Source organism: Perna viridis, chromosome 7, assembly GCF_037379345.1.
Source record: "Perna viridis isolate PV_CMFRI_1.1 ecotype Kerala chromosome 7, ASM3737934v1, whole genome shotgun sequence".
NCBI lineage: Eukaryota > Metazoa > Mollusca > Bivalvia > Mytilida > Mytilidae > Perna > Perna viridis.
The window spans coordinates 30,976,807-30,985,656 of record NC_142451.1 but is presented as its reverse complement, the minus strand read 5'-3'; the positions used below and the strand labels follow the sequence as shown (position 1 = coordinate 30,985,656).

At 36.5% G+C, this 8,850-nt stretch overlaps 1 protein-coding gene across 1 annotated transcript; it reads right to left on the bottom strand.

Annotated features, from left to right (window-relative positions):
- Positions 1 to 278: 278 nt before the first annotated feature.
- On the bottom strand, positions 279 to 3,973 carry LOC148612265 (perlucin-like). Its single transcript, XM_088593529.1, has 4 exons — positions 3,882 to 3,973; positions 2,180 to 2,283; positions 1,060 to 1,150; positions 279 to 628 (listed from the first exon to the last, which is right to left on the bottom strand). Exons 1-4 carry the CDS (start codon positions 3,922 to 3,924, stop codon positions 411 to 413), a joined length of 456 nt encoding a protein of 151 aa, XP_088449655.1. The 5' UTR covers positions 3,925 to 3,973; the 3' UTR covers positions 279 to 410.
- Between the last annotated feature and the right edge of the window lie 4,877 nt (positions 3,974 to 8,850).

Below are 8,850 nucleotides of genomic sequence, written 5' to 3'. Positions count from 1 at the left end.
TGCAGTTGTTTGTTTCATATGCAGCCCTACTAAAAAATATTGTAGTAGCTTGGACACTTTTATTCTCTCTCTTATCTTTAAAAAATGAGGAATCGGTGCAGTATAAATGATATGTTTGTAAGCTTTAAACTGGCTATAATTTTACTGCAACTTTTATGGTGTATGCATAGCTCGTAAAACACATGACATGCTGCACAGTAGATTCATAACCTTACGAAATTTCAGGTATAGGTCTAGTGCCTGAGTAGAGACCCAAAAAGAAAATCTTTCTAAGTAAAATTAAAACTGTTATTTGTTTTTTTTAATCGGATATTAGGATTATTAAATTCGCTATTAACAGCTTTAGTGTTATTAGTCATTATTCTGAATATCACACCAATATGTATAGATGAAAAATTAGGACAATTATGTCAAAGCAGTTTTTCACATATACAATACTCCTGTTTTCTACAATCGTCATCATTCCAATAACCCCTATATCCATTTGACGTTTCCATACAGTTTTCTGCGACCGTCATAGAATTTGGCTCCCCTGGCCACCAGAGGTCGTTTGCAATCTTCTGTCCTGTGGTAGCCCATTCCCACAAACCCTCTGCTTGATCATCTACACCATCTAACCAATACTCTCCTTAAAATAATTCAAATATCAATTTTAGAATGAAAGCTCAGGTTTTTGTTAAGCAAAATGCAAGGGGATAAAGTATTTAAATTTTTGTGAGATTTGTAATTTTTTTTAGTAGAACTGAATTAAGGGAAGTGACGATTTAAGATACACATGCTTTAGAATGACTTTATAGTCTTAGACTTAGTCCTATTGCAAAAATAGAGCTTATGAAAGAACTAATTGTCAATCCCACAATTATCTTTAAATTTAAACGTCTTTTTCTTAAATTGCTGACCTCTTCTGTACTTAAACTTTAGCAATTGAGTAACCGTCAGGATTAAGGTAAAGAGTTTCAAAAATAAATGCAATGCAGTTTCCAGGTATCGATTTCGAAGTCTTGCTCATTGAGGGTGTAGATTTTCGTGTGCGTAAACAAAATATTTTTGTTCAAATACCTGGCAAATTTTGAAGCATTCCGTTGATAAAATCTTTCTCTGAGTTGGATTCGATCATCGCAAGATGTGCACTGTGTACCAGACAGTAACTCTGTTTAAAAAGACATTGTAAGTATAATAATTTGTCTTTGAGCTATAGTAATTTGTATCGTATTGTACATGTAATGCATTCATTCCGTTTTGAACGATAATTACAGTACGTTTGTCCCGGACAGCTGCTCCTTCGTAATAAATGTTAATCATGCTAGGAATTTCGTACTAAGCTCCTTTTTTCTAGATTAGGACAAACGTTGTGGCAGATCCAAGTTGGGGGATTCTGGGTTGGACCACCCTCCACACACACATGTTCACCTTTTGGAAAATTTATGTTCAACTCGAGCAAAATTTGAGGCAAAAATGAGCGAATCATGGTCTGAAACCCACCGTTTTATTTGGACCCTCTTTCAAACTCTTTGCAACAGCTTAAAATACGTAAAATACCACGGCTTCATTCCTTGCAATGCATATGGTAGAACCTCTCGGTGATGGATTTGGCTTCCTCTTTCGATAGTTTTGGTTATGAGTATTTGTATACAACTAATATTTTGACTATGATCTTCCTACATATTTAATTTTAATGCTGTTGATAAGAGGAAACACGTGTACAGCATATCGAAATTTAAAATATATAAAACTGGTATTTTTTGTATTCAACAAAGCTTCTGGGGCAAGGTTGTGTTGCCCAGTTAATAAGGTTGTCACTCAAGACGTACTACGATCGTCACAATGCCCTGATTGAGTTTCCTAAAGTTTAACCACGATTTGTATTGGGATTTGCATGCTACATTGTTGGCTGGCGAGATATGTTTTGCTTTGTAGTCATTTCAGCCAAGCATATTGGAAGAACAGAATTTTAGTTTCTAACGTTGTAAAAGTCGGGTTCGTGTTGTCTGTGATTAATTCTCATATAATGAGGGACATTACTTTTTGGTGGGCTTAATTTTGTCTGCTAATTAACCATCCTTTGTTAATTCAATAATTTTACTTTTATTTCATGCTTTTCAATGAAAAAAGAGCATGCGATAAATGTTTGATCAAAAATTCGTTTCATTTATTCTATTTAATAACCAGCACAACTTACAGCGGCGTCCAACCATGATAAAGGCGATCTGTGGAATAGGTAGCAGGATGGACCAAACTGCATCCATCCATACGGGCAATTTTTTAATTGGCATCTAGCCGATTCTGCAAGTAAACTTTACAATTTGATTAATTTATTACATCTTAATTCGTTGTGGAAGCAACACTTGTTTGTTTCATGAACTAACAAAAAATTGCATAAGCAGTATAGTTACGTGTTTACAATACGTGGAAATCAATTGGGCAAGGTATATATAGACCATCATAGAGACAAACTTATCAATCTTTTTCCTACTTTTCTTGCTATAAGTATTAAACAATAAATCAGAAAAAGCTTCAATCTAAAAATAAAATTCTGAAATTATCCACAGTTAAGGTAGTGCGGTGGTTGTTTTGCAAGAAAACTACATGAACTGTTAATTTATCTTTCTGCAGCACTAATACACGTGTTTACATTTAATTATAGTAACTCTGTGTTTATATATATATATATATATATATTTTATTGACATGTCCTTATGCATTCTCCTACTGTCATGGACTGAAATATGTACATGTATGGGCCGAAATGTCCAGCTTTGGTAAGGAACTGTGGGTTGTCGTGGTCCAAATTGTCTTGGGTCGAATTGACCGACATTGATAAACTGATTGCATTATTTTCGTAAACCAATCGGAACACCTCAGCCTTTCTAGTTACACTAAAAGAAAACCCGTCATTTTTTTTAGTTTGTTTGTTTGTTTGTTGGGGTTTAACGTCCGAGCAGCAATATTTCAGCTATATTCGGACGATGAACATAAAGTGGATGATAAAATGAACATGAAATGAAAAAAAAAGGATGGGACACAACGATAATAGGGTCGACAAATTTTGATTGCCACTGGAAAAAGGGGGGAAGGGTAAGGTCGGGCAATTTAGCCTCCTGTGGCGGAGCGCAAAGGTTCCTACTCCGATCGAATACCACAGCAGGGTTCTTTAACGTGCGAGGAACGTGGCATCTTTCCCAACACGGTGCACCACTATGGTTTGCGGTCAGGTTTTCCGTATTATAGCCTGACAACCCCAGCATGTAACACGCCAGGGGTACCCCATTCCACCACCTGGGGCACACATCCCAGTTGCTCTGTGGGCAGAGCGCCCTAGCCTCCGGCTAAGGTTCTGAGCACTATTTAGTCGCCTTTTACGACAAGCTTAGTGCTGCTGCAGGCCTATTCTTTTAACACCGGACCTGCACGGGGATATATTTTTTTTTTTAGTGTATAGTGTAGCGGAAAAGGGGGTCTAGTTCCGATTGTTTCGTATACATTCGGGTGCCACGTTTTGATCACCCCTATCTTAGAAAAAGCTCAGATGCGATTTGAATTGAATCATCGATGCTAGTTTATGTTTCCTAGACTGGTATGGCCCTCGCTCGCATTTACCAAGTATACGAAAATGAAGCTGCAATTATACTGTTTTAAGCTCCCGACTTTACATTCACAAACCGGATATTGATGCTTTTTCTGCCCATTAGAATATGCAGGACCCAGTTGATAATACAGCCATTTACAATCCCGTCGGGAGCGTAATTATGAATTAATTAATATTTTATTCCGATTAAAGATGATTAGATATCAAATATCTTCTTCAGTTCATTAAAATAGTACTAATGTAGTCTCTTAACCTCTTTTATTACGAAGATTTCATAAAATTACTTGTAACTTACCGACAATTATAATGAAAAGAATGGAATAAATCGCTTTGTTCATAACAACGGATTGACCAACTTCGATACAATGCCTTTAATCTTTACAGTCCTTTTGTAGTATTACTTTATCAATTAAACAAGGAAATATACATGCAAGACCTGTAGTAGGTCAGAAATGACCCAATGAAAATTTAGTTATATTACTTAAGTACCATTCTGTGTAAGAATAAGCCAGGGGCACATTACTCTCAATACATCTAGAAAACAACCGAACAGTTACTTAAACTCATCTTGAAGTATCTGTGACATAGAGAATATTTGATTGCTTAAAAATGTGTGGGAAAATTTTCCCGCCGTCTTTCCATAGTTCATTTCAACTAAATCGATATCTTAAAAAGGCAAACTTTATAAACACTGCGATGGCTATTTCTGGAGCTTATGAAATATCATAAATACTTGGTAATGTAATAAAATGATTACCCCTTTTTTCACGTGCCACACCTGATACACAAATTTCGTCTGATTCTTGGACAGGGAAGTACTTAATGCCTAGAGCACACATTCACGGACCACCGCACTGGTTTTACTACGGATAAAATTCAACGGATGATCCCGGAAAAGTCACTTTTTATAATCCGACACGGAACATTCACGAACGCACAATGGCTCTTTTACGGGTTTTCACGTATCTACTAAGGATTATTTGAGAAATTGGCTGATTGGCAACAACATTGATACGGATTGTTGCGGTACGACACGGTTTGGTACTGGATTAACACGGTCTTACACGGAAATAATCGGTTTAATACGAAATGGTACTTATCACGACGTATGCAATTAATGCAGATATACAGTGGTGTGCAACGATATTATACTAGGAACTAGTACGGATAAGTACGGTCCGATATGGAAAAGGTTATTGCTACGGAGCGGTACGTAGAAGTAATTGACAACCTGGAACTTACGGATTGAGACGGGTTCACACAGTTTTATCACAGACTAAAACGGATCAGTCTGTCCTAATACGATTAAGTAAGGCTTTACTAAACTTTTAAGCATGCACAAAACTTGTCACGAATATACAAGTACTACTACGATTGATCACGAATGACTACGGTTTCTTTACGTATACTGTAAAAATACTTTAATTTGTGGATACCAATTTTCGTGGATTTTTGAATTCGTGGTTTTGATTTTTTCTGTATACATATCTCAATGGAAATCTCGTTTTCGTTGGGAACCAAATTTCGTGGTTTGGTCTACCCACGAAAACCACGAAAATTGACACCCCTCGAAAAATAGAACTTTCACAGTAGGTACAGACTAATAATGATCGCAACGTATGATGCCGGATTGTATCCGTAGCTGATCCAGCGGGGTGATCCGTGAATGTTTGACCTGGGCATATAGTGTATGTGAAACGATCACATATGTAGGAACAGAAATCATATCTGTGTAAACAAATGAAGTTATTTAGATTTAATACATTTTTCATGCTACAATTTTGTCAATCGGAAACTAAAGTTAGGTAAATCAAGTCTTAATGAACAACAAGGTCATATTTTATTTACAACGAGTCCTCTGCTGATAAAGCTATTTATTGAAATATTATATAATAGTATTACATGCATTACTTTCGACTTTTGTCTAGCAGTGCAGAAGACGGATTTTTCAGAACTTTAATGGGCCTAGAGAGTATACGGCTATATCATATGCCAACGGAAAGATTATTAGGTTCTTAAACGACTGCGTAGTGAAGACCTGGGATATCTCCACGAGTTTCTTTTCCCGACTGGAGCGTACTTGGGAAGTGGGAGAAACGTAGAATTTCTCACACGAGTGGAAAAATCCCAGATCTTCACTATTCAAGAGTACAAGAACCTGTTTCTTTCTAAAAACGCCCCGTGTGGGTCCAGGTGTCAAACTAATAGACCCGCAGCAGCGCTAAGCTTGTCGTAAAAGGCGACCAAATAGTGCTCAGAACCCTGGTCGGAGGCTAAGGCACTTTGCCAACAGATCAACTAAGTTGTGTGCTCCGGATGGTAGAATGGGGTACTCCTGGCATGTTACAATCTGGGGTCGCCAGGCAATAATACGGAAAATCAGACCGCAAATCATAGTGATGCAACGGTTGGGAAATATGCCACGTTCCTCGCACATTAAAGTACCTTCTGTGGTATTCTCCCGGAGTAGGAACCATTTTGTTTCGCCACAGAAGGCTAAATTGCCTGATTCTATCCACCTCTCTCCCTACCTGTTTTTTGTTAGGTATAAATACGAGGCCAGGTCCAGACGCTTTGAAAAGGATGGGCGCCAAAAGGATTTTGATGTATTATTTACTAGTATTTATGAATATTTATTAACTTTGCCAGAACTACTTTTTTTTACCTCGCTTTGGATTGGTTGGCTTTACCAGGGTCACGTGTCGCTGTCTTTAATTGAAATCGATCAAATACGAAAGAAAAATCAAAGCACCGAAGGTGCTGAAACTCGGAAGTCACTTGGCGTGCAACCTGCAAGATAGGTTCCCGATATTTATTTTTTAAGCAATGTGCTAGAGTGCCGGTCATGGCATGGACTAAGGTTTGAGAATGTTTTAGTGTTGAACCCATATTTCCCTTGCAACCTGCAGCAAAACAAAACAAAGATGTACACAAATATCGTGAAAATAAGATTATTGCATTTGTTTACGTTCTTGAGACCTTAAACTTGAAAAAGGCAGCTGACGATGTTGATTGTGACGCTTCTTGATAAAATGATATTCATTATAGCATTCACGGGGTATAGTTAAAATCCAACACCACCCAAAAAGAGATAACTGCAATTAAAATGTATTGGCTATTATTTATCTTCTTTGAAATTACTATGCGGCCAAGTGCAAAAAATAGTTTGGCGTCTCGATTTACCAGTTAGACAATATTTAGCTGAAATTTAACACTTAAAATGTTTGAAATATCATTCATTTGGGATATCGGTGAAATATTTAAGTTTAAAAGAGAATCACGCACTAATATGAAGAAAGCATTTCCGTCCGTAAAGTTATCTGTCGGAAGCCCTTTTTGTCATTCTTATTCTTACAATACTCGAAGCCACTGACGTGACTTCCGAGTAAGCATGTTATTCAGTACAGAATGACTAGATATAAAATGTAATATTCTGCTGTGCCTTATCTTTTTATCACTGAAAATGCATCAAAATGCAACCATTTTTAGAGGCAATTTTGTTCGGTGATTATATTGTCGGAAAAAGTTCTTTTTTTACATTTTTGAAATTCTAAACATATGAGCTTTACATGTTACGTGTTTCATAATACCTACAATGCACGATTTTCCTTAAATTACCTATTAAAGTATATTAAGTTTGGTTGATCTTTGACCCCTTCTTTAATTAATTTCAAAATAGCAAAAAACTGTACCGTTTGATCACTTTGATCAGTACGATATTGATTTATCTTTCCATTGATATGTGATATAGCCATATATCCTTTAATCCATTGAACTCGATAACTAAAGCACTTTTTAATACGTCCGCAGCACTATAAAAGCAAGGCACAAAATAACATCGATATGAATTCCAAATGAGATACCAAAGTAAGTGACGGTGTATAAAGACTTTTTGATATGAACCGACATGCACTTTTAATCATATTATTGCCCCAAAACCTGAAATGTGTTTTTGCTCATTGGCTCCTCAATCCTTGATAAACAACTCTAAAACCAATCCCAGTCTGGCTTGTTTGATATGGAATCTTTCTATGATTATACCCCCGCAAATAAAGCTTGGGGTTATTTATGTTTCACACTATCTGTCTGTCCGTTATTTGTTTATTTTCTTAGCATCTTGTACCATTGTTATGAAACTTGGTGGGGTGTATCATAACCTCATGGAGATGTGCAATCGGTTAGTTATGACTAAAATTACAGAAATGGCGGCTGTTCAACTTAGGCATTTTCCAGCAAAACTTGGTTTGTTGCGTTATCCACAACTCTTCCATATCGACTTGTAGGGTTGTAATGAAACACAATGGAGTATTAGGTTGCCTTATTGAAATGTGCATAGTTTCAGGAATTAATGTAAAAATTTGTTCTAATGATGGCTGTTTTTCAGCAAAACTGGTATCATATGTGTTGTCCGCAACTCGATCTGCTCAGCAACATCCAGGATTGTTATAAAACTTAATAAGATGTTACATTACTATATTGGGATGTGCATATTGCCAGAAATTTATATTTGAAGTAAATTATTAGTCATATTTTGTCATTGTGTTGTGAATCAAAAAAGAGTACTGCTTGTGGTTTGGAGTTGTGTATTTCAGAAAAAGCGGCAAAACTGAGTGTCAGATGTGCTTAGTTTATCCCCATAAAAATTATGTCCAATATGAATTGTGTGTCAACATTGGTCCCCAAATGTACTGAGTTCAACAGGCTATTGGGAGTGTAAGTCCCTTTAGGGGCAATGTCTAGTTGGAGAAAGTCCACACACATATACTTAAGTTATATTTAAGTTGTATAGTAACGTTTTGGTCCCTTTTATCCTTTTCCTAACCAGGAATGGTTATAACCCAAAAATTAGTCACAACCTTCTTTTTGTGGTATGAAACCTCATGGTACATTGTGCCATTTTATGAAACCGAATAAAACTCTTGTTTCCTTTCCTAAACGATGTGTGGCAATACTTGTATCCCAAACATCAATCACAAGCTAACTTATTAGTAAGTGGTATGCAACACTTTGTTAGAGATCCATATACGAAATGTAAGTATGTAGTTCTGATCAAATGCTTGTTTTAGTCCCCCTTTCCTCAAACGGTTAAGGCACTTACCCTACAAACCAATATACCAATTATGGTTTTTTGAATTTGTATTGTGTTGTAAAATTTTATGAACATCCGGGTATCGCACAAAAAACACGTGATGTGGATATGGACGACAACGACAACGACAGCGCCACACCATTATGCATAATATTAAAATCTACAAGTTGTACAT